Source organism: Carettochelys insculpta, chromosome 1, assembly GCF_033958435.1.
Source record: "Carettochelys insculpta isolate YL-2023 chromosome 1, ASM3395843v1, whole genome shotgun sequence".
NCBI lineage: Eukaryota > Metazoa > Chordata > Testudines > Carettochelyidae > Carettochelys > Carettochelys insculpta.
In genome coordinates this window covers 291,988,666-292,012,561 of record NC_134137.1, presented here as the reverse complement: position 1 = coordinate 292,012,561, position 23,896 = coordinate 291,988,666, and the positions used below count along the sequence as shown (strand labels likewise).

The following is a 23,896-nucleotide window of genomic DNA, read 5'->3' as shown; positions in this document are numbered from 1 at the left end:
CCCCCGGGCTGGGAGAGGGCCGGTGGGTGGGAGCAGCTCACAGGTGGGACGCACCAGCTGATGGGGCGGGAGAAGGGAAGAGCCCCCCCGCAACATGCTTCTGCACGAGCCGCGTGAGCCCCTTTACCCTCAGGGGAAAAGAGGGGAGGGGAAGGGCCACCACCCCAGGGCTCTCACCGGGCGGGCCGCAGCCAGCGGGGCGCAGCCCAGCAGCTCGGGGGCAGCCGCACCACGCGGACGGGCCCGGCCTGGAAACTGTTGCCCCCGGAACGGCGTCCCACCCCCCGCCCGCGCGCCTCAGCTTCCCGCGCGCACGTCTCACGGGGGTTGGGGGGGGCTTCTCTCAAGGTTGCCAAGTCTCCCGCGAGGGCAGCCCTGACGCCCTTGGCGGCAATGGGGGCTGGCCACGGCGAGCCGGGAGCGTTGGCAACCGAACTCCGGCCCCTCCGCCAGCTGGCTGAGCGGCCGCGCCGGACCCGCCTGGCAAAACTCCCCCCTGGAAACCCCGTGGCCAGCGCTGCTCCGCTGCTGCCCAGCAGACTTTGAGCTACACCCGGCCCGGCATGGCTAGCCAGCAGCAACTCCTGCTGCACAACGCCCAAGAGCTGGTGCTGGTCTGCACCAAAGGCGAGAAGTACCTGCTGCAGGAGGGCATGCGCAGCCTGGCCGTGCTCCGCAACGCCAGCGTGGTGATCGGCACGTGAGTCACTTCCCCAGGCTGTCGGTCCGTCAGTCCGTCCGCGCCCTGGCCTGCACTCTCCGCTTTCCTCGCAGCAATTCCTGACCTCTCTCTAAAAAGGCCAGTTCTTCAGTCCTGCAGCGATCTGGCCTTTGGGTGTGGTCGGGTGCCACCAGGGTTAGATACGGGGCTATTGGTCTGCCCTGGTGTAGCCGTGTTTGTTATTTCGGTGATATAATGAAAGGAATGTGGCAGCAGGGATGCAATGCTGCTGAAGGCTGGGAGGAATGTGTTTTCCAGAGATCATTTGCATAAGAATGCAAAAAGGTGTATGTATCGGAGGGGTACCTGTGTTAGTCTGGATCTGTAACAGCACCGAAGGGTCCTGTGGCACCTTATAGACTAACAGAAAAGTTTTGAGCATGAGCTTTCGTGAGCAAAGACTCACTTCAGCAGATGCTGGGGTGTACGTGTTATACTGAAGGCTGGGAGGAATGTGTCTCCCAGAGATGATTTGCATGAGAATGCAAAGGTGTGCGTGTGTGATACCTTTCAGGCAAAGCCTGATGGGTAGCAAGTAAACCATGAGATTTTGTCTATTGTAGACACGTTGTAAAATCACAATTTATGCTGACACACTGTGGGAGTTGTGGGGTCTTACCAATGCTTTGGGTTGTTGTGGGGGACAGGCCAGCTGCCGTAGCTGCATGATATTACTTACACAGGGCTTCCTGAGTTAAAGCATTGTAAGGCAGGATGAGCGGAGGGGAGGGTATTGTATTGTATTGTGTTAGTTGAGCCAGCTGGCTGAGGGGCTTGGTCACCTAGCTGGTTTGACTAGCTCTCCCTACCTGTTCAAAGACAGAGCTGGCTACTAGGGTCTTCATGAATCTTTACACTAGAGATATTAAGAGCTGAAATCACAGAGTGGCAGCTGAGGTCATGCAGAGTGATCCCCAGTGGATGATGGCAGGCAGCCGGTAGGAGGAGTGGCAGATGATGTGACCAGTGGGTGGCCGGTAAGGGAGCAGCGGTGGATGACATGACTGCCGCTGCTCCCTTACCGGCTGCCCACTGGTCGTGTTGCCCACCTGCCGCATCGTTCCCCGCTCCTCTCAGCAGCCGGTCACTATGGTTCGCTGCTCCTTGGGGATGTGGTTCTTTGGTAACAATGGTGTGCCAGGCTCATGAGGCACTGCATTTGCCGGTTGAGTGACAGGATGCAGATAAAACAAAGCAGCAGGAATGTAGTACTTTAAAGACTAACAACATGGTTTATGCAGTGATGAGCTTTCATGGGACAGACCCACTTCATGGCTATGTCTACAATAGCCCCAAACTTCGAAATGGCCATGCAAATGGCCATTTCGAAGTTTACTAATGAAGCGCTGAAATACATATTCAGCGCCTCATTAGCATGCGGGCGGCTGCGGCACTTCGAAAGTGACGTGGCTCATCCCGACAGGGCTCCTTTTCGAAAGGACCCCACCTACTTCGAAGTCCCCTTATTCCTATGAGCAGATGGGAATAAGGGGACTTCGAAGTAGGTGGGGTCCTTTCGAAAAGGAGCCCCGTCGGGACGAGCCGCACAGCGGTGAGCCGTGTCAATTTTGAAGTGCCGCGGCCGCCCGCATGCTAATGAGGCGCTGAATATGTATTTCAGCGCTTCATTAGTAAACTTCGAAATGGCCATTTACATGGCCATTTCGAAGTTTGGGGCTAGTGTAGACATGGCCCTTCAGATCAAGTTTGTTTCCAATACAGAAAATGAAATTGATCTAAAGAAGTGGGTCTGTCCCAAGAAAGCTTATCACTGAACAAATCATTTTGTTTTGCTGCTTTGTTTTGTTGGAGTACAGACTAACAGGGCTACCTCTCTATTAGTAGAATACAGGTAGTCAGATAGATTTCCAGATCTGAAGAGGTGAGTCTGCCCCACAAAAGCACAACACCTAATAAATTATTTTGTTAGTCTTTAAAGTGCGACGAGATTGCTGGTTTGTTTTGTGAGGCTACATATAGACATTGTAATTTCACAAGCAGGAATGGTCTGCGACTTATCGTCCAAGGGAACAAAGCTGGCAAAGCATGAGGCTGGCCCAGGCTTATGACCTGAAGATCCAAGGGATTTGCTCATAGATCTCCAGGCATCCATGTGATTAACAAGCCATCTTCCCTGTATGTTTTCAGATTCTGCAAACAACAGCCTTATCACACACCTCTGAAAGGGTGATGCTTTAGGAGCTCCTAAAACAACTTACTGAGTTTGCTTTTTTAAACAGACTAACTCAGGCTTGTTTGTCCATTGTTTTTGCAGAGATGGCTGTGTAAAAGCAGTAGGCTATGCAGATACTATTCATCAGCAATTTTCAGAAGCGTCATTTGAAAAAATAATTGACTGTTCTGGGAAATGTGTGTTGCCAGGTTGGTGCATATTCGTAACATTAATGGTGCAAAACTGAATGGTAACATGGTAACAAAGCATAGGTTCCTCAAATTACTCAAACAGTCCTTAAGCTTCTCTTGTTCGTACAATGCAAGCCATACATAGGCTAGACCCTTGGTACTTGAACAGCCAGCCTCCTCCCCTCACATCATCTCCAGTACCAGTGGAGACCAGTGACTTAGGATCAAGCCCAATACATGCAGCTTGTGCTTTTAAATGGACACCAACATAAATCTAGTCAGTTGTTTCAAAGTGTGTAGAAAGTTATTTCAGGTACTACGCCTCTTTGTAAGTCTCTCTGTCAATTTCCCAGTTTTTAAGAAATATGTTTCTTTCTTGTTGCTGTGCAAAAGCCTGAACAAACAACATGGGAGACTTTTTGACACACTGTAAAGGAGAAATAGTTTAACTCTACACCAAGTACTATCAGACTAAAACACCCTGGAAGAAAAAAGATTTTTTTCTTCAATATCGTCATTATAATAATCATATGTGTTTTTGCAATCATATAAGGTAAAAATATTTTTCAAACAAAAATATCAAGGGCAGGAGTTTTTTTCTTCACTTGACACTATCCCTTTAATTTGTCTGTACTGTCTCAAGCTTTTCCTTTTCCCAAACAATGAAATCTTCGAATGTACATTTATTTTAATGTTGTTGGGTTTTTTTTAGGTCTGGTAGATGCACATACTCATCCAGTGTGGGCTGGTGACAGGGTTCATGAGTTTGCAATGAAGGTAATTTCACATAATCACAATTTGTTTTTCCTCTCATGTTTGCTTTCCTACACAACCATCTCTGCTTTCTCTCTACACTTCTCATCTCTGGAAGGTAATATCAGTTATTTTATGTATAATATAGCACAAGAAAGGAAACAACAGCTTTTGACAACCCAGGACAGAGAACAAGAGAGGGCTGGAGCCAAAGGAAAAGAGATGGGGAAATGAGCAAGAGAAGAAAGAAAGAGAGGGGAAGCCAGTGGCAGAAGGAAAATGAAGTAGAAGAGAGACAGAAGTAAAAGAACAGTACTTTTAAAAGGGAGGTAAAATGACAGTGAGGAAAAAGAAAATGAAATTGGGAAATGAAAAAAGAAAATGAAGGAGTTAAATAAATGAAATTATTGGAACATAAAGGTGAACACTATTTTGCTTACTCATATGTGTCTGGAATTTGTTTCTCATATAACCAAAATGGGGTTGAGATGAGGGCCTAGACGTGGAAATTGTAAGTGTATTGAGGAAAGCATTGAAGAATATCTGTGTTTGCACTATTATTAGGGAGATTGGAAAGCCCAAGTGGAATGGCTGAGTCTATAAGGCTGCGTCTACACGGGCACAAATCTTCGAAATAGCCATATTGCGAAGATTACTAATGAGGTGCTGAATTGAATATTCAGCGCCTCATTAGCATTAAAATGCTTCCAACCATGGTGCTTTGAAAGCACCGCTTTCGAAATCGCGCGGCTCGGCTTGGCGCGGCTACACGGGGCTCCTTTTTGAAAGGACCCGCGCCTTTCGAAATCCCCTTATTCCCTAAGGGTGTGTCTACACTTGCATTCCTCTTTTGAAAGAGGTGTGCAAATGAGGCAAATCAAAAATGCAAATGAGGTGTAAATTTGCATACCAGGCACTTCATTTGCATATTCGAATTTCAAAAGAGCTTCTTTCGAAAGAAGAAAGCCAGTGTAGATGCTGCTCTTTCGAAAGTAAACCCATCTTCAAAAGAATCCTTCTTCCCTTTATTTAATGGCAAGAAGGATTCTTTCGAAGATAGGTTTACTTTTGAAAGAGCAGTGTCTACACTGGCTTTCTTCTTTCGAAAGAAGCTCTTTTGAAATTAGAATATGCAAACTAGGTGTCAAATATGTAAATTTATACATCATTTACATTTTCGATTTACCTCATTTGCATGCCTCTTTCGAAAGAGGAAAGCAAGTGTAGACATACCCTAAGGGAAAGAAATGAAAGAACCTTTGTGTGTTTGGAAAAAAACAATGAGAAATCCTGTGGCACCTTATAGATTAATAGAATTTTTTTTTGGAGCATAAGCTTTGGTGGTCAAAGACCCACTTTGTCTTCTCATTGTTTTTGTGGATACAGACTAACACAGATACCCGCCATACTTGTCACTTTGGTATACAAGGCTTCCACCTCTGCAGTGCTTCTTGTTCACATGGCATATTTTGTTCTTTGGAATATTAGCGTGCGATTTCAGATTGGGGAAAGGGGCAATTAATGTATGACTATGTATTGCTGCGACTATAATGTCTTCAGTGCAGGGCCTGGCACTTGCTCTGTTTGTACAGTGTCTCACATAATGTAGCTCAGTTCTCTGTTGGCCACAGGCAACAAGGCAATAAACATGAGTAATAACAATAGGGGTGTTATGGAGTGCTCTTAAAAGAGAGACGAGAGTTGCTACATGATTGATCCTGTGAGAGGGAAAGACAGGAGGCATTCCATAGGATAGCTTGGCATCGCAATATGGTGAAGGGGCCTCCTTTGACTTTATTCCTACTTGAGTCGCCTTCAAAATGCTAAAGGGTGCTCTGCTAAAAAATGATAACATTCAGGTAATGCAAGTGCTGGGTAAAACCACGTCAGTGGTAAAATAGGTAACAAACCCAATAGCAGTAACTACTTTGGACGGGACAAAATCCAGTTCATTGTCTCTTGTTTCTTCTTCCGCACCCACTCCCTAGGTTCCCCTTTTTAAACACCTGCATCTGACAAAACGCGTCTTTGCCCATGAAAGCGTATGTTCCAAAAAATCTGTTAATCTGTGAGGTGCCACAAGACTTCTTCTTGTTTGTTTTTAAAAAACAAGCTAGAGGCAGATTGGAAATCCAGCTTTTGCCTTTAAGTTTGCTTTAAGAATGGGGATTTGATCTTCTCAAGCAATGACTCTCAACCTTTTTGATATCAGGGACTGGCTTGCTTCCTTCATAAACTGTATCGGGGAATTTTGTGGACCCACCATTGAGAAATGCTATTCTGAAGGACATCACTCCTTTCTGCACTCTTCCATCTCTGGAGATGGCTCTAGCCAACCTAAGCATCAGACACAATGCTGCCCTCCTACATTGGACACTCGTGTTGCAGTGTTGTCTGGTGGCTTTTACTGGAACAGACCATGTTAAATCCAACTGAATGCAGAATTGGCAGGAAATACTTCAGCACTGAAAGATATTGTTTTTTGTGGCAGGATAGCACTGGCAGAATCTTTTCAGGGCCAGATTTAGTACTAGCGTAGGGAACTTGTCTCTCTGTTTGGTCCCCTATATGATTTAAGGCACCCCTAGTGCCACTTTTACTTTGCTCTCTGCCATGGCAGTGAGGCAGAATGGCTGTGTCATTAACCCATGGTAGAGCTCCAGCTGCTCCAGCAGGTGAAGTGGTCCATAGAGCGGCCTCTGAAGCTTCGCCAGACAGTGTCCTGTCCTGGTGGAATTCCTTTGCATTGCTTTGGCGCCCTCAAAGGGGTCATGGCACAGGAGTAAATTTCCCTGTAACCTTTTCTCATCAACATCATCTTCTTACTTTCTTTCATCCCGTGGAAATGAATCTGTGCTGGCAGGCCCGACCTAGCGCTAGTCATCTTTTCCAAGCTCAGGAGAAGTTTCCCTTACATAATTTCATGAGTGGGATGGGTTTGGTCATTTCCCTTTCTACTGTGGATTAGGCCAGGTGCACCTTGCGGGAAGATTATGAATAGAATATTCATGTTTTAAAGAGAAGTTTGTGTTTAGCTGGCAGGTGCTTCCTATATGGATATTCACCACGCTGGAGGAGGAATCCACTTTACTGTGGAACACACCCAGAAGGCCTCAGAAGAGGAGCTGTTCGATACTTTCAAACACCGATTACTGCGCATGCTCAGAGCAGGAACCACTTTGGTCGAATGCAAGAGCGGATATGGTTTAAACCTAGAAACCGAGCTTAAAATGCTCCGGGTGATTGAACGGGCTAGACATCTACTGGATATCAACATTTCCTCTACATACTGTGGCGCTCATTCCGTGCCTAAGTAATGTGATTAATATTTTCTTGTTCTTTTAAGCATCCCTAATCTCGTATTATTTCATAAACACGAATGCAGCTCTTATGTGAATACACTATGAATTGATAGCAGGTTATACAGAAATAATTGAGGAGCAGCAGTGCCAGGTGGGGTGTGAAGGAGTCTGCAACAGAATTTGTCTGCCTTATGCAGTTCGTTTGGGAGCTCATTTTTGGTTTTGCCAAAAATCACGGCAACAAAATGTGTGGTATTAGAAATGGCAGTGTGCCTTAATACAGTGCTTTCCTAAACTGGAAGGAGGAAGGAGCATACAGGGTCTATGATGGTCAGTTATGAATAAACCAGACTCTTAGGTTTCATACCGAAATCGACCAGATTCAGCCAATAGGCATGGAACCATTTTTTGCAGTTACTGACACCAAGTTGTAAAGAAGTTGCCGGGCTTATTTTCAGAAATCGTTTTGCTTTTATTTGCTATTGCCATCAGCCCTCACAATCTGTCCAGTTTTCATTTTATCTAGTTAACCAAAACCAATTACAACAATTTGATATACTTCCACCCAGCCAGCTAAAAACTACACCCTATGTCTACATGTACACTAGCAAGTTTTTTCAAAATATTTTTCGAAAGAAGGGGCTCTTTTGAAATAATCAGTGGAGCAGCTACACACAAAAAACATTCTTTTGAAATTAAATCAAAAGCACGTAGCGCTCCTTTTGAAAATGCTCTTCCATTCCCGTTTCAGGAAAAGCACCTTCTCTCGAAAGGTTCTTTCAAAAGAAAATGTGTGTAGACACTCTGTAGGCCCTTTTTGCCCGAAAAGGACTGACCCTTGGGAAATGCCACTAGTTACCACTCTCCATTCTGAAAATTTGCCAATTATTCCTACCCTCTGTTTCCTGCCTTCTTCAAATTTAAATAATAGAGCAGGTTTAAAACAAGGCAGCAATTGACGTATAGAAAAATATACATGGTCAGCGCTGCTTTTGTTACATACTAAATGTGTGGGGGTTTTGTATATACGCTTTTTAACTAATATAGTTACTACATGCATGAACTTAGAGTACTCCAAGGTTAAAAAACTCAATCTTTCTGTCTTTGTAACATTTTCTTTTCGTTAGAGGGAAAACTGCTACTGAAGCCACAGACGACATTATCAATAACCATCTCCCAAAACTGAAGGAACTGGCCCTAAATAAAGAAATACATGTTAATAATATAGACGTGTTCTGCGAGAAAGGTGTCTTTGATCTGAAATGCACTAGAAGAATTCTTCAAACTGGAAAAGATATGGGATTACAGATTAATTTCCATGGTGACGAACTCCATCCAATGAAATCTGCAGAGGTACTTCTTCATTCCATATGTATTTCAGCCATTTTTGCTTTTGACTTGTCTTTTCAAGAACTGTTGCTTTGAGAGATTTACAATATTCCAAATCCATGCATAAAAGTCTGTTGAGCAGCTTGTGAAATAAATCAAAAGTACCACCAATGTGCAAAGTTGATGAGTTAAAGTTGTGGAACCCTTGACCTTTATTGGTAACTTGTCTAATGACTAGTCAAATATTGACTTATCCTGTAAGTTAGCCAGGTAAATAACAAAGATGTGTATCTATTAGCCTCCCATTATGGGTACAAAGTACAAGTTTTATGCACTATTTTAAATGAACTGCAGTTCATTTATTTCCAACAGTACAGATATTCCCACTGGCAGCAGCAAATAAGAGGAACTCTGTAGGGGGAGTCTAAGTTCATACTTTATCACCATTGGAGCAATACACCTGTCCTATAAAGGCAGGGCCATTGTCGGAGTCAGTGCTATGTGGCAGCCCCCATTTTGGAAAAATTTCCGTTATTAACACTCTAGCGGCTACCCCACTGGTCTCTTTCTTTGTAGGGAAGGCTTCTACCCATTTGCTGAAACTATCCACAATCACAAATAAGAATCTGTTTCCCCTAGGGGTGGTGGGTAGAGGTCCCACGAAATCAACCTGCAAACGTTGAAGGGGCCCCTTAAGCGCCTGATGCATTAGTTCTTCCCGTCGTTTCCTTCCAGCAGGGTCCTGTTTAGCACATATTAAGCAGCTGTGGAGATGTAAATTTAAATCTTCTCTCATTCCAGGCCACCAACCCAGTTTTTTAAGTTTCTCCAATGCTTCCTCTAGTTTTGGGTGACCCCCCACAAGCGACCCAAGCACCCATCTTAACAGAAGGTACTTCATTTGTTGAGGGATTACCATAACCCAGTCATTGTCGGTCTTAGCAGATATAAGCTCTCCCTCTTTCTTTAAGGGGACACCCTGCCATTGTGCTGGGCATTCAGTTATCCATTGTTGTATTGAATCGTCTTTTGCCTGAAGGTCTTGTAAAAACTGTACCTGTTTCAGGTGGTTTGCCTCACTTTCCTGTTGCAATTTTGCCTGTGCTCCAGTGGTTACCGCCACAGGCATTGGTTCCCACAGTGCGCCAGTAAGGGCGGCCTCCTTAGCCAGTGCATCTGCTTGTTCATTTCCCCACTGCAAGGGCCTTTTTTTCCTATGAGCTTTTATTTTAACCATTTGGATCTTTTTATACTGTTTTATCAATGTTTCTATTTGCTGCCATAGGGTTTTGTGCTTAATTTCTGAACCATCGGTTCCTGTAAACCCCATACTTTGCCACCATGGGAGGTAGATAGTGGTGCCCTTATACACATAATTAGACTCAGTTCCTATTATGAGCTCAGCTTGCTCGCCCTTCATTCTTTTCAACACTTCCAAAACTGCTGACACCTTTGCAGCCTGCGTTCCTCCTTTAGCCAATTTATACTAGAAGGCCTCGCCGCTTGGCTTCTTTCCATTTAGGCAAATCCCAGCAAAGCCAGTGACTCGCTCCCCTTTCTCGTAGTATGAGCTACCATCCACAAACCAAATGGCTTTACCGCTCACTTGGTCAGTTGGGGCTGCTGTAAACACGGGATGCGCCTTAGATTCTCTTTGAGGCTCACATACATGTTCTCTAGCATTCACAGTTAATCCCCACACAGATATTTCTGTGTCTTTCAGTGTGACTAACTGAACATTCTCTGACATGAGAGCAAAGACCCACTGAATGGCTTTATCAACTCTCACATGTCCTTTAGACAGATTTTTCTGACTGAGTAACTTTCCCAATGCAGGGTGACTTTTTACAATCACCTTGCTTGCTCCAACAATTGCCTGGGATTTTTGTAACGTCCGGTACGCAGCAAGAGCCGTTGGCTCACACACCCCCAGTTTGCTCTCTGGACTAGTTAATGCTCTGCTGTAATACGTAATGGGTCTTTCCCCAGCACCCATATCCTGGGTTAGCATACTAACAATACAGACATTCTTAATACTAGGATACAGTACAAAGGGGAAGTCATTATTAGGGGCGGCTAAGGTAGGTGCCTCCATCAATCCCTGTTTTAGACTTTCCTATGCCTTAGTTGCCTCTTCTGTCCAGGTCCACTGTGGTCTTTTAAGTACCTCATACAGGGGACCTGCCTTTTCTGCGTATCCTACCATAAATTCTCTGCAAAAGTTAGTGAGTCCCAGAAAGGACTACAGGGACTTGGTGTCTACCGGCATGGGCAGGTTAACAATGCACTTTACTCTTTCCTTATCCACAGACCTTCCCCCAGAACTGAGTTGAATTTCCAGATACTGCACTTCTCTCTGTTTAATCTGAGACTTTGAGGGGTTAAGTTTTAAGCCATAAGCTTGCAGCTGGTCAACAGCTGTTTCAGTAACTCTTCGTGCTCCTGCTCTGTTTTACTGACTATTAAAATGTCATCTACATACTGAACAATTCTTCCTGTTTGTAATAGCCCCTCTTTTTCCAACATATTTCTCACTGCTGTATGGAAAATAGTTGGTGCGTCACAGTACCCCATTGGCAAAACATTCCAGCAGTATTGCATACCTTGGAATACAAAAGCTGTTCGATACGGAGACTCTGGGTCTAAAGGTAGACTCCAAAAGCCATTTGCCACATCGAGTACTGAGAACCACTTCATGTCAGGGGTGACCACCTCCAACAGTTCGGGGTAAGCTGCCACCACGGGAGCCCCCCGTTTGGCAGTCTTGTTTAACCCCCGATAGTCAGTTGTTAATCTCCATGTACCATCAGGTTTTTTGACTGGCCAAATTGGTGCCGTGTTAGGTGCTGAACACCTTCTGATTAAATTTCGTTTTTCCAATTCTGTTATTACTTGCCTTAATGAGTCCTTTGCTTCCTGAGGTATTGGGTACTGCTTTATAAATGGGGGTGCATCTCCCTCCAATGTAACAGAGGTCTGCATTTTACCCGTATCTAGGGAGTCCGCTGCCCAGACGGTTTGAATTTCAGTCCACCAGCTCTCCCAGCCTTTTGGTGCGGGAGGCAGTTGTTTAGGCTTTATTGCTTTTACCCTCTGTGTAGCCAGTCCCATAGGGATTAGATTGGTATCAGTTGTACCTTGCATTACACTGAGAGTTTGTCTAATACACATGTTTGGAAAGTCCACAATTAATCCCAGTCGTTTAATGGTTTCTGCCCCAATTAGATTCTTTCTCCCTGCAATAGCGCACTTCTCGTGAACGGTATGCATCCCAAACTGGAGGGGAAGGGTTTTAACATTACACGTTTGGTTAGTTCCAGATATTCCTTATATTTGCACCGACTCTCCAACTGGATATGCATCAAAACAGTCTTTTACTATAGGAATTCCAGCCCCCATATCCAATAGAAAATCTACTAGCTCTTCCCCGACTCGAATGCTTAAATGGGGGCGTCCCCAAACATCTACCATAATGGGTTGCTGAAAGATGCATTCTGAGTCGAGGATAGGGCTGTCCTATGCTACTGTATCAGTAGCAATTGGGTCGTTCAGTCCTGATGTCAGGACCGTCGCCCTGGCTACCTTCGTCCCCATCTTATCTTTTTCCTGTTGAGACTCCTTGCCAATCATACATGCCTGCAGCTGTGCCTGCAGCCTCTCAATCTCTCCTTTGAGCTTCAAGTTTTCCTGTTTTAGAACTCCAGGAGGTACCCACGAACTCTCTCTATCACCTCCTCTAATTCTATTTGGTCCACAACCTCTCCAACCCCAGCCATGACCACGGGGAGAGTATCCAGGACCCTCTGTCTTCCATTGTCCTAACTGAGTACGCAGCTCCTTAACATGAGTTCCTTCCTGCTGCTTAATTGCCGTCTCCACCTTTGCAATCCATTCGTCTCAAGGTACCTCTTTACCTCCATTCTCACACCAAGCATTCATCCAGTCTAACACACCGGGAGGCAGCGCCTCCAAAACAATTTGATTCAAATCTTCCACGTTAGCAGACCCTGCTGTTAATCTGATAGAAGTTTGAATTCTGTCTGCCAGTTTGGCTGGAGCCTCTCCCAGGAATCTTGCAATTCCTTTGAGAGTAGCTAACTCACTGACCAACTTAAAGTGCTTCTGAACCACACGTTTCAGCATCTGTGCAACATCATCATCAAAACCGAGGGTAGGACAGTTCAGGGGTCCCAACAGGGTTTGCACCAAGATTGGTTCCTGCAACGTGTCAATCCCTACGGCTTTGAGTGACTGCGAGCCTTTATGGAGCCATGCCACAAACTCATTGAAATTTTCAGAGGGGGGAGGTCCAAGAGCTCCAACTAGCGCAGTTAGTTCATTAATCTTTAAAGCGTCGAGCCTGGCTGCTAAGCCGCTCACGCGTGGTGGATGGGGGTAGGTTCCTGATCTCTTTCCCTTTCTGCGTAGTTACGGCGTGGCCGTGGCTTCCTCAAATGCTCAGTTAAGTTTTTCGTTACAGTTTCCACTTCATCCCATAACTTTGAATGCAGGAGGGCTAGGTGACTGCGGGGTAGCATCAGGGTCAAGGTGGGGGATGGGCTTTTCAGTGGGGCTTTCTGTCCCATTTTCACCCATTTCTCCTGTTTTTACTGGAATTGATCTAGGTTTTGGGGAGGGCTTATCCAGAACCTGGCTTACATCGTAAGGTGGCGGTTGCGGTGCGCTAGCCCCTGCCCATGAGTCACAAAAGGATGGGTCAACAGGGCCATTCCACAGGTCCCCAGTGCAACGCCCATCCCAACTGTCCCAAGTTCCATCTCTTAATTTGGCAAGAGCCACCTGTTTCCATTTCTGTCCCCATTCCTCAGGCACTGTAACAGCACCTCAATTACGTTGAATACCAGGGGACGGCACTTTTTGCTTCTTCAGGTTTTCTACAGCTGTCTCCAATTGTTTATTTTCCCGCTTTACTTGCTCGAGCATATCATGAGTCTGGACCGCCTGCTGCCCTGCTAAAAGAGCTTGGGCTTTCCAGTGCTCGACTGCCCGGGTTACCTCTTCTACTTCCCCTGTTTTTTCCATTACTTGTTTGGCCAGCAGGCCAGCATGCTGTCTAAGCCATCTCACGGCCATAGACATAAGTTGCAAAGTTCTTGCTTTTTTACTTTTATTACTATTTTTCAGCGCCTCGGTTTCTACCATCGCTCTACATATGCCAGTCCATGTTTCCCCACTCTCTTTTTGAAATTCATGTGGGCCCACTTTACTGTCAATCCAGAGGGTCCAAGAGTTATCAAACTCCATGGGGATCATAAGGGAAGGGATCAGGGGGTTCCCTAGCTCGAGGTTTTCTGCCATGTTGGATTGCGATTCCTACAGCGGGCAGCTCGCTTACTCACCAGATCAGCGGTCGGGGTCACCAGTGTTGTCAGATGCTACCACCGTGGTGCTCTGCTCTCTCCAATGTTGGTATCACTCGGCTGCATGTGTGTGTTCCCTCTGTACGCTGCCCCAGCTCTGCAGATAGCCGACACAGCAGACCCGAAGAGAACCCCCAATGACCACAGAGTCTAGTAAGGTGCGAAGGCACGTCGGCCAGGTTTATTGCCGTATTGGACACAGTGGTAGTTCCCTGTAGACTTCTTAGTCTAAGTCAGGGCATACTACAAATAGTAGTAGTAGTAGGCATCCTTCAGTCTGCATAGACTATGGATCGCGCCCTTTATAATTTCAATTGAGGACTTCATTTACAGCGTCTACTGTGACTATGAAGACCCACACGAGAGTGACAGTCCTTGCTGCACCTCTTGCAGATGTGGTGGGTGTCTGGCAAGTCCTTAGTGTGCTTTCTGTGCGCTCGTTTCTCCTCTGCTAGATGTCTGATCCTCATCTCGCCCTTCTGAAGGCCCTTGTGTAACCCCTGCCTCCATCTGCTGCGGTCATCTGCTAGTTCTTCCCAGTTGTCCAGCTCGATGTCTACCTCTCTGAGGTCTCTCTTGCAGACATCTTTGTCGCGCAACTGGGGGCGTCCGGGAGGTCTTTTGCCAGAGGCTACCTCACCATACAGGATGTCTTTTGGAATCCTTCCATCATTCATCCTGTGGACGTGGCCAAGCCAGCGGAGCCGATGCTGCCTGAGGAGGGTGTGCATGGTTGGGATTCCAGCTTGCTTGAGGACGGCGGTGTAGGTCACTCTGTCCTTCCATGATATTCCAAGGATGCGCCTGAGGCAGCGCAAGTGGAAGACGTTCAGCCTCTTTTCCTGGTGGGCATACAGGGTCCAAGTCTCACTGCTATAAAGGAGGGTGCTGAGCATGCAGGCTCTGTAGACTTGCATTTTGGTGTGAGTGTACAGCTTGTTGTTATTCCACACTCTCTTGCTGAGTCTGGACAGAGTTGTGGCTGCTTTTCCGATCCTCCTATTTAGCTCAGTCTCCAACGACAGGGTGTCAGTGATGGTGGACCCGAGGTAAACGAACTTGTGGACGACCTCTAATGTATAGTTGTCAATGCTGATTGATGGGGATTCAGCAACATCCTGACCGAGTGCGTTTGTCTTCTTTAGGCTGATGGTAAGCCCAAACTCCTTGCATGCTTTGGAGATCTGATCCAGCAGTTTTTGAAGCTGGTCTTCTGTGTGAGACACTACAGCATCATTGTCTGCGAACAGTATGTCTCTGATGAGGACTTCCCGCACCTTAGACTTAGCTTTCAGCCTTGCAAGATTAACAGTTTCCCATCAGATCTTGTGTGCAGCAAGATGCCCTCTGTTGAAGATCCAAAGGCATGCTTCAGGAGGAGTGCAAAGAAGATCCCGAACAATGTCGGAGCAAGCACGCATCCTTGTTTGACGCCACTCCTGATTCTGAAAGCATCCAATAATGCGCCATCATATTGGATGGTTCCTCTCATGTCTTCGTGGAATGACTGGATCATCTTGAGTAACCATGGAGGACAGCCTATCTTGTGGAGCAGTTTGAACAGACCATCCCTGCTGACCAAGTCAAAGGCCTTGGTCAGGTTGATGAAGACGATGTAGAGTGGCTTCCTCTGCTCCCTGCACTTCTCCTGCAGCTGCCTTAGAGAGAAGACCATGTCAACGGTAGACCTCTCTGTGCGGAATCCGCACTGCGATTCGGGGTACACCCTCTCAGCAATCTTCTGGAGTCTGCCAAGGATGACGCGAGTGAACAGTTTACCAGTGACGCTTAGGAGGGAGATTCCACGGTAGTTGTTGCAGTCGCTTCTGTCTCCTTTGTTCTTATACAACGTTACAATGTTAGCGTCACGCGTATCCTGTGGAATCTCACCCTCTTTCCAGCACAGGCACAGTAGCTCATGTAGGGGTTCCAGGAGTGTGTCTGCAGCACACTTAATTACCTCTGGTGGTATACCATCCTGGCCAGGGGCCATTCCTGCTGCAATGCTGTCGATGGCTCTCTTCAGTTCATCCACAGTCGGTTCCTGATCCAGTTTGTCCATTACTGGTAGGAGCTCGACAGCATCGAGGGCTGCGTCAACCACAACGTTCTCGCGTGAGTACAGCTCGGAGTAGTGCTCAACCCAGCGCGCCATCTGTTTGACTTTGTCAGCGATGACTTCACCAGATTTGGATTTCAGAGGTGCCATCTTGTTCTGGGTGCGTCCAAATGCCTTCTTCATACCCTCGTACATTCCTCTGAGATTACCAAAGTCAGCACAGGTCTGGATGCTGCTGCATAGCTGGAGCCAGTGGTTGTTGGCACAGCACCTGGCTGTCTGTTGTACTGTTCTTCTGGCCACTCTAAGTGCTTGCTGGGTACTCTGGCTCGGTGAGCATTTGTACTCCAGGAGTGCAGCACGCTTCTTTTCAATGACTGGAATCATCTCATCGGAGTTAGCTTCGAACCAGTCGTTCGTGTTTCTAGCTCTTCTTCCAAACACTGACAAGGCTGTGTTGTAAACTGTATCCCTCAGATGTTGCCATTTGGATGTCACATCGGTGCCCCCAGGGCCACTGCGCAGATTTTCCTGGAGGGTCTCTCTGAACTTTTCAGTTTTCTCTGAGTTTGCCGTCTTTCTGGCGTCAATGCGGGGCCTTCCAGCAGGTTTAGAGCGGTACAGCTTCTTGGATCTCAGCTTGAGCTTGGAGCAAACTAGCGAGTGATCTGTATCACAGTCAGCACTATGATAGCTGCGTGTCAGAAGGACGTTTTTGGATGACCACGTCTAGTTGATGCCAGTGCTTCGAGCGTGGGTGTCTCCATGACACTCTGTGCTGTGGCTTCGTTTGGAAGAATGTGTTTGTGATGCACAGATTGTGGTAAGTGCACAGTTCAAGGAGATGCTGTCCATTGTCATTCATTTTTCCCACACCGAAGTGTCCTAAGCAGGAAGGCCATGAGGCCCAATCAGCTCCAACTCTTGCATTGAAGTCACCCAAGATGTACAGTTGTTCACGAGCAGGTATTTGCGCTACAGCAGCACTAAGCACGTCATAGAACTTGTCTTTTACTTCTGGTGTGGCGTACAGGGTTGGAGCGTAAGCGCTGATCAGGTGGACAGGACTGGTGCAAGTTTGAAGCGTGATCCGAAGAAGTCTTTCTGATCCGCCCATGACTAATTCCACCATTTGTAGAAGGGTGTTTCTGACAGCAAAGCCAACACCATGCTCTCTGGGTTCTTCTTGGACTTTACCCTGCCAGAAAAAGGTGTAGTCCTTTTCCTTTAGAGATCCCGAATCTGCGAGTCGCGTCTCTTGCAGTGCAGCGATATCAACTCGGAGCCTCTTCAGTTCCTCGTTGATGACAGCTGTCTTTCGGGTGTCACTGATGGCCTGAAGATCTTCAGTCAAGCCAGTCAGCATGGTCCGCACATTCCAGCAAGCAAGCTTAAATAGTTAATGTTTCTCATTTCTTGTTGATTTTCTTATTGGTTTGCCTGGTGCCCAAATTTCAGTCACTTGTCAGGTTCAGGAACCTTAAGCCTCACGCACCCAGCGAGGCAGGTGAACTGTGGTGGGACAGTACCCTATTGGCTGGGGGCTGCCCAGCTTGAGGCGGGCGGTGACTGTCCAGTGAGATGCGAGGATCTCTCCCACCGTCGAAGGCAACCCCTGGCGCTTGTTCTCTATGCCAATCGAGCAAGAGCTTATAACCGGTATCTGTTGCCTCCCGTGTTGATGCAACGCTGTTCAGCGATGCCGGAGTACCTCTCTGGGCGTGAGCCTGGGCACTTATTATGGAGATTCTGGGCTGCCCAGACACCAGTGTCCCCACTCGACTTTACTGATATAGTCCAAAGGAGAGGATAACCTCCACGTCTGGTACCAGCTCAGCTGCAGGAGTTGCCGGGACAGTGCCAGAAGTTGACACCGAACCGCCTTTGGACTCCACTCCGGATTTTCTGTCAGGGTTTACTCCCTTAGCCTTGCTCCTTCCCAGGATAACCCACAAGGCAGTGGGGTGTGGAGAATGTGGTTAAGGATCCCACTACTTCATACCTCCCTGTCACCACGAGTCACCATAGCTCCCTGTGGAGCAATGACCTCATATCCCCGGGACCCTCCTCCCCACCTTTTGCCCCCCCATCACCATAGGACCCTCCCCAACCCACTATCCCCATCTGCTCCCATGTCTGCCCTCCTCACTGCACTGGCCCCTGTCCGCCCAGCTGCTCTCAGTGCCCCCAGGTCCACCTTCCCCCATCACTCTTCAGGCTTTTCTCTTCAGAGACTCCTTTTCCTGATAGTGCTGCCTTGTAGGGCACAGGTGGAACACCATACTGTTGTTTTCATGTCTGTTGTTTTCCCTCTGCATAGTATACTACAAATATGCACCCACGATCAATGGACTCGGCTCAGTCAGTGACAGGACTTTCCACTGCCCCCTCGGCCGGACCCAGACCACACCCCAGGAGTACATTCTTATACACAGATACAAACAATTTACACATCACTCCTGATGTATTGAGGTACAACCCTTCTACATGTTAGTTCGAACAAAACAACTCTATCCATCATATTACCCTTTTGCCCCTGTCATTGGGATGGGTTGGCCTGTTCTTGCTTATCTGTGGAATGTTCCAGGGTAGGGTGTTCTGGTACCATGTTCATACTTCAATATGCTAGGTAGATATGTTTATGCAACATCAACCCTCTTCTTGCCAACTTCTGTGAGCGATGCATTCCTTTAGCTCACAGCTGAACTTTGCTTTCTGTTAGCAAAGTCTTGATAATTACTTTAGTTCAGGCCTAAGGCCTCATACTGGGCCTGTACTTACTACAACCTCCTTTTAATGCCACCTCATTAGACTGCCAGTGTTTGTTATTTTTGTTGCATTTGAAAAGGATCAGGTCTTGGCCAGCAAAGAATTATTTATAGTGTGTAAGCTGTAGAACTCCATTGGTTATTTTCTCTCTTCCCATAAGAATATCGGATTCCATCAACACTCTTCTACACAAAACCTGTTTATAATTTTATCCCTAATTTTATAATCATTTATATTCATCTAGTTAGTTGGAAAAAACAGTGGTTACAGCATCAGCCCAGATCATTTTGATTAATTTTTTAAAAGTGATCATAACTATCATTCAATAACTTTGATAGCTGCATGGACATTTTACCTGCAGTAAATTAGCACATAATTTGTCTTAAACTTGTGTATTCTTTAGAGATCACTCTTTGTTTTTTAAGTGTTTTGTAATTGCATAGCTTCCGAATGAGGTGTCTGTCCAAGCAAATTCAAAATAATAGTTTCAGTGATTCATTGATATGTTACTAATTTTTCTATTAAATCTCATGTTACAATCTGCTTAGCTTGGAGCTGAACTAGGAGCCCAGGCTATAAGTCACCTGGAAGAAATTAGTGACGAAGGCATTGCTGCAATGGCAAGTGCTAAATGTGCAGCTGTCCTTTTACCAACCACTGCCTACATGCTGAGGTAATGCTGTTTTGGTGGGTTGGAAATTACAGCCAAAACTAACAGCAGGAGCACTCTTTGGCTCAAGAATCTCAAATTTAAGAAGTATCAGAGAGGGAGCCGAGTTAGTCTGTATCTTCAAAAACAACAAGAAGTCTGGTAGCACCTTATAGACTAACAGATACATTAGTCTATAAGGTGCCACAACACTTGTTATATTTAAGAAGGTTCTTGTCTTCCTTAACTCAGTCTTGGGGCCACAGAAAATGCCCACACATCTTGCTTCCTAGGGGTCCCATAAGAATCAGTCAGTGCCCGATTTCTCAGATGGGTCCCCAGCAGCCCAGTCTACAAACAGGTTTTAACCTATCTGATGCGTTAACTTAAAGCAGCTAGGTATTAACTCTAAGTGTCACCTTGCAAACTGGATTTGTTTTCACTAATCCAAATTACATGTGCAGTATGTACATTTGCTCACATGCAGGCCTGGTGAAGGGGGAGGGGCAGTTGCCTCAGAGCCTAGTGATTCAAAGGGTCCTCGGGAGAGCCTAGTGATTCAAAGGGTCCTGGGGCTCATGGCTGCTGCCTCTACTATTGCAGCAGCTAGAGCTCCAGTCCTCTAAATTGCTGCTGGAGCACCACACAGCTATCTCTGAGTGGCTTGGGGCAGAGCATGTAATTCAAAGCATAATAGCTAAAGGTTCTGTACTGACAAATCTATTTTTTTCTAGACTGAAGCAACCTCAAGCCAGGAAAATGTTAAACGAAGGGGTTATAGTTGCTCTTGGCAGTGATTTTAACCCTAACGCATACTGTTATTCAATGGTAAGCCATCCTTAATGCATATGACTGCACAAGCTGTCACAACGCATGAGTAGTTCTTGCTTACTTACAAGGAATCTTCTTTATAATAAGACAGAGGGTCAGACCCTTAGCGTAGATGTTTTGTACCAGCTGAGGAGCTGGCTCAGAGTGTTTTCTTCAGAAGTGTCTCCTAGGCCTAGTGGATCATGTTTTTCACTTCTGCGTTGCGAGGCTTGGTCAGTTACACAGGAGGAAGAGGCTGTGTTCCCTGGGTTTGGTTTGGAGTGGGCAAGGTGCAGGAGACCAGTTACCTGTGTCAGCCAGCTTGGGGGTTTTTTGGCCTGATCTCACTGGATTAGGGAAGAGGCAGCTAGCCTATTTGCATAACTGGTAACTCCTGTTTTCCCCTCTGTTTTTGTATTAGCCCATGGTAATGCATTTGGCCTGTGTAAACATGAAAATGTCAATGACCGAGGCTTTAGCAGCTGCCACCATTAATGCAGCTTATGCTCTTGGAAGATCTAATACACATGGCTCCATTGAGAATGGCAAACAAGGAGACCTCCTTATCATTAATTCCTCAAGGTGTGTACTTAAATTGTTGTTTAAAAACTAATTTGATGTAAGGGGTCTGTTTCTCCACTGCATTACACCTTGTGAAGTCACTTACAGTGGCACATTGCTAGCATTGTACGTGGCTTTTGCACTCATTCAGTAGGTATAAATAATTCCCGTGGAGAATAAGGACCACCATTAAGACTATATACCCATAAATTCTAATACCACAAACTATTTGGACAGCCTGTTACAGACTTATTGCATGAAAACAGTGCAAGAACTTCTCTACTGATTTGTATATATGTAGTTTTTACTGTCTTACTACAAAACAGAGGAAGGATGAATACATACTACTTGTTTCTTTAGAGCAACGAAGCATCTGAAGAAGTGAGTTTACTCACGAAAGCTCATGCTCTAAACTTTTCTGTTAGTCTATAAGGTGCCACAGGACCCTTCGTTGCTCTACAGATCCAGACTAACACGGCTACCCATCTGATACTTGTTTCTTGTTATTCAGGCTAGCCTATTTGTTCCATACATGAGATCTAATTTGTGAAAATATTGGTTTTAAATAAATGTTTTACTGTTTTTCTGTTTTTTTTTTCCTTTAGATGGGAGCACTTGATTTACCAGTTTGGGGGACATCAGGAACTGATTGAATATGTTATTGTTAAAGGAAAAATTATCTACAAAAATGAAAGAGTTATGGGCTACTAAGCATTTGCTGAAAGGATGAATATTTAGAATATTAACATCAAAATTACATTGAAGTGTTTGTTATCCAAGAGCAACAGACAACTTACATTTGTATTTACTGGTACATTATTTGTATGCTCAGCTTACCTGCTGTATAGTGAAATAAATTTTACTAATCATTTCCACTCAACTCTTGTGAATATCAAATCCACACCTACTATTATAGGCCACTAACATGAAGCATTCTTGAAACAGAGATGTGACTCAAACAAAACAAAAAAACTACAAAGGCAATGAGCCAGTGTTCGGATTCAGGTCAGATTTATAGACTAGAGTGGAGGCCAAAGGGTTAACCCAGGACAGGGTTTGGAACCAATGCTGACAAAATCTTGCATGCAGTTCTCATAGATAGTATACACCAAATGGTAGAAGCCTTGTGAGATCAGATGATATCTGGGTATTTGTCACATTGAGGCTGTGTCTACACTAGCTCCAAACTTCAAAATGGCCATGCAAATGGCCATTTCGAAGTTTACTAATGAAGCGCTGAAATACATATTCAGTGCTTCACTAGCATGTGGGCGGCCGCGGCACTTTGAAATTGACGCGCCTCTGCGTGGCTCGTCCCGACGGGGCTCCATGTCGAAAGGCCTCTGCCTACTTTGTAGTCCCCTTGTTCCCCTTATTCGTAGTCCCATGGGAATAAGGGGACTTCAAAGTAGGCGGGGTCCTTTCGAAAAGGAGCCCTGTCGGGACGAGCCATGCGGCGGCGAGGCGCGTCAATTTCGAAGTGCCGCGGGCGCCCGCATGCTAATGAAGCGCTGAATATGTATTTCAGCGCTTCATTAGTAAACTTTGAAATGGCCATTTGCATGGCCATTTCGAAGTTTGGGGCTAGTGTAGACACGGCCTGAAAGTCAGAAAAATATTTCCAGGGTCTTGGGACAGAGTCACAAAACAGCTGCTCTAATGTGCTTTAGGCTGGATCTGAACTGAAAAACACATTTGTGAATGCTGACCTGAGTGTATAACCATTTTATCATCCTGGGCTGATCATGGTAAATTGATTCTTTTCAGCTGAGGCTAATTTTAGGTGGTTTCAAGATTTAGGTTTCCTTTGTAGGAGCATCTTTCCCTTCTTTCGATTTTCCTGTGGCTTGCATACTTACTTGCAAGTAACTTAATAATGTCTTACATGTACTGTAATATTGCAACCCAGAGGTCCCCGCCAGCTCTTTAAATAACTCCCTGCTGGCTTTTGCTGCTGCTCAGCCAGCTCTTGCCAGAGGTGTGCACCAGGGCACACCTGCTTACGTTTACATCTGATCGTGCCACACCTCCATCAGTATCATCATCCCCTTCTGGCTTCTCTGTGTTAAAAAAAAAAACACACAGACCTGCTCTATGTTCTCTCCTTCACGTTGACTACGCTATGTAGAGCAGGGATGAGCAATAATTTTCAGAGGGGCCACACCATGAATTTTGGTATTGGTTGCAAGCTGGCTCTGGACTGCCCCCAAGAAGGGGCAGGGCCTCGGGCGGAAGGTTCGGAGGCTACAGACAGACGAGAGTGTGTGAGCGTGAAAGGGACAGGCCCACCGATGGGGAGGCAAAGATGGCAGTTGCCCCATGGCCCCTTTGAAATGGCACGGAGTGCTGTGCCACCACTCTGTGTGTGGTGGTGGGGGGAGCCAGGACTGACTGCCCTAAGCCCTGCCCATTCCTCCCTTGGCTCTGCCCCTTCTGCGGGGCAAGCCCCACCTCCACCTTGCCCTTAGACCCGAAGCAGCTGTCGGTGCCCCTGGAAAGAGAAATACTTTGTGCATGAGAGAGTGACTTTGTGACAGATTGTGTGTGTGCGTGCTGCAGTGTGTGTGTGTGTGTTTGTGGCACAGACTGGGTTTGTGTGACAGTGACACTCTGTGCTGGCTGCTGCTTGGTAAATTAGAGCTGTGTGTTTTGTTTGCACTGGTGGCGCACATCCATGCACTACCTCAGTATTGGTATTGCAGATAAAAAAGGTTAATCTGCCCCCAAAGAAAATTCAACCCATCCAAGGATGGAAAAATCTTAGAGGGAACCCTGATCCCCTGCCCTGCATGCTGCAAGAGAGCTAAATAGATATTGCAGCAGAAGAACTGGACCATGGGCTTCCCACCTCTAAGGGGATGTCCTAACCAGCTCACGCTTTCTCACCTAATGACGATACAGAGTGGTTTTATCAGTCTGGGACTTATGTGCCACAATACCTTTGAAGATTGGGGATTGAGTCTCCATACAGACGTCTGACAAACCTTGGCATTTCGGATCTTGGACTTCTAAATCTATTGGTGGCCCAAATCCTCTACATCACTTCCCCGTCTTGATGTGCAATCTGTGACATTTCTCAGCACTTGCATGGTAGTCACACCCCCCCCTTCCCCCGGTTAATCTTTGGCTTCAAATTTTCATTGTAACAGCTGAAATAAAACACCAGAGGCACAGATGTGCAAGGAAGTTGGCTCTGGG

At 46.1% G+C, this 23,896-nt stretch overlaps 1 protein-coding gene across 1 annotated transcript; it reads left to right on the top strand.

Annotated features, from left to right (window-relative positions):
* Positions 1–563: 563 nt before the first annotated feature.
* AMDHD1 (amidohydrolase domain containing 1) lies at positions 564–21,541 on the top strand. Its single transcript, XM_074983980.1, has 9 exons — positions 564–700; positions 2,997–3,103; positions 3,798–3,862; positions 6,874–7,151; positions 8,268–8,493; positions 19,227–19,351; positions 20,062–20,155; positions 20,559–20,719; positions 21,304–21,541. The coding sequence occupies exons 1-9, from the start codon at positions 564–566 to the stop codon at positions 21,407–21,409; spliced, it is 1,299 nt and encodes a 432-aa protein (XP_074840081.1). The 3' UTR covers positions 21,410–21,541.
* The last annotated feature ends 2,355 nt before the right edge of the window (positions 21,542–23,896 follow it).

Excerpts from the sequence above, each read along its gene's own strand:
- AMDHD1 (XM_074983980.1), top strand. The coding sequence starts at position 564 with ATGGCTAGCCAGCAGCAACTCCTGCTGCACAACGCCCAAGAGCTGGTG. Across the intron at positions 3,104-3,797 it reads TGGGAAATGTGTGTTGCCAG|GTCTGGTAGATGCACATACT; the intron begins GTTGGTGCATAT and ends GGTTTTTTTTAG. Across the intron at positions 8,494-19,226 it reads ATCCAATGAAATCTGCAGAG|CTTGGAGCTGAACTAGGAGC; the intron begins GTACTTCTTCAT and ends CAATCTGCTTAG.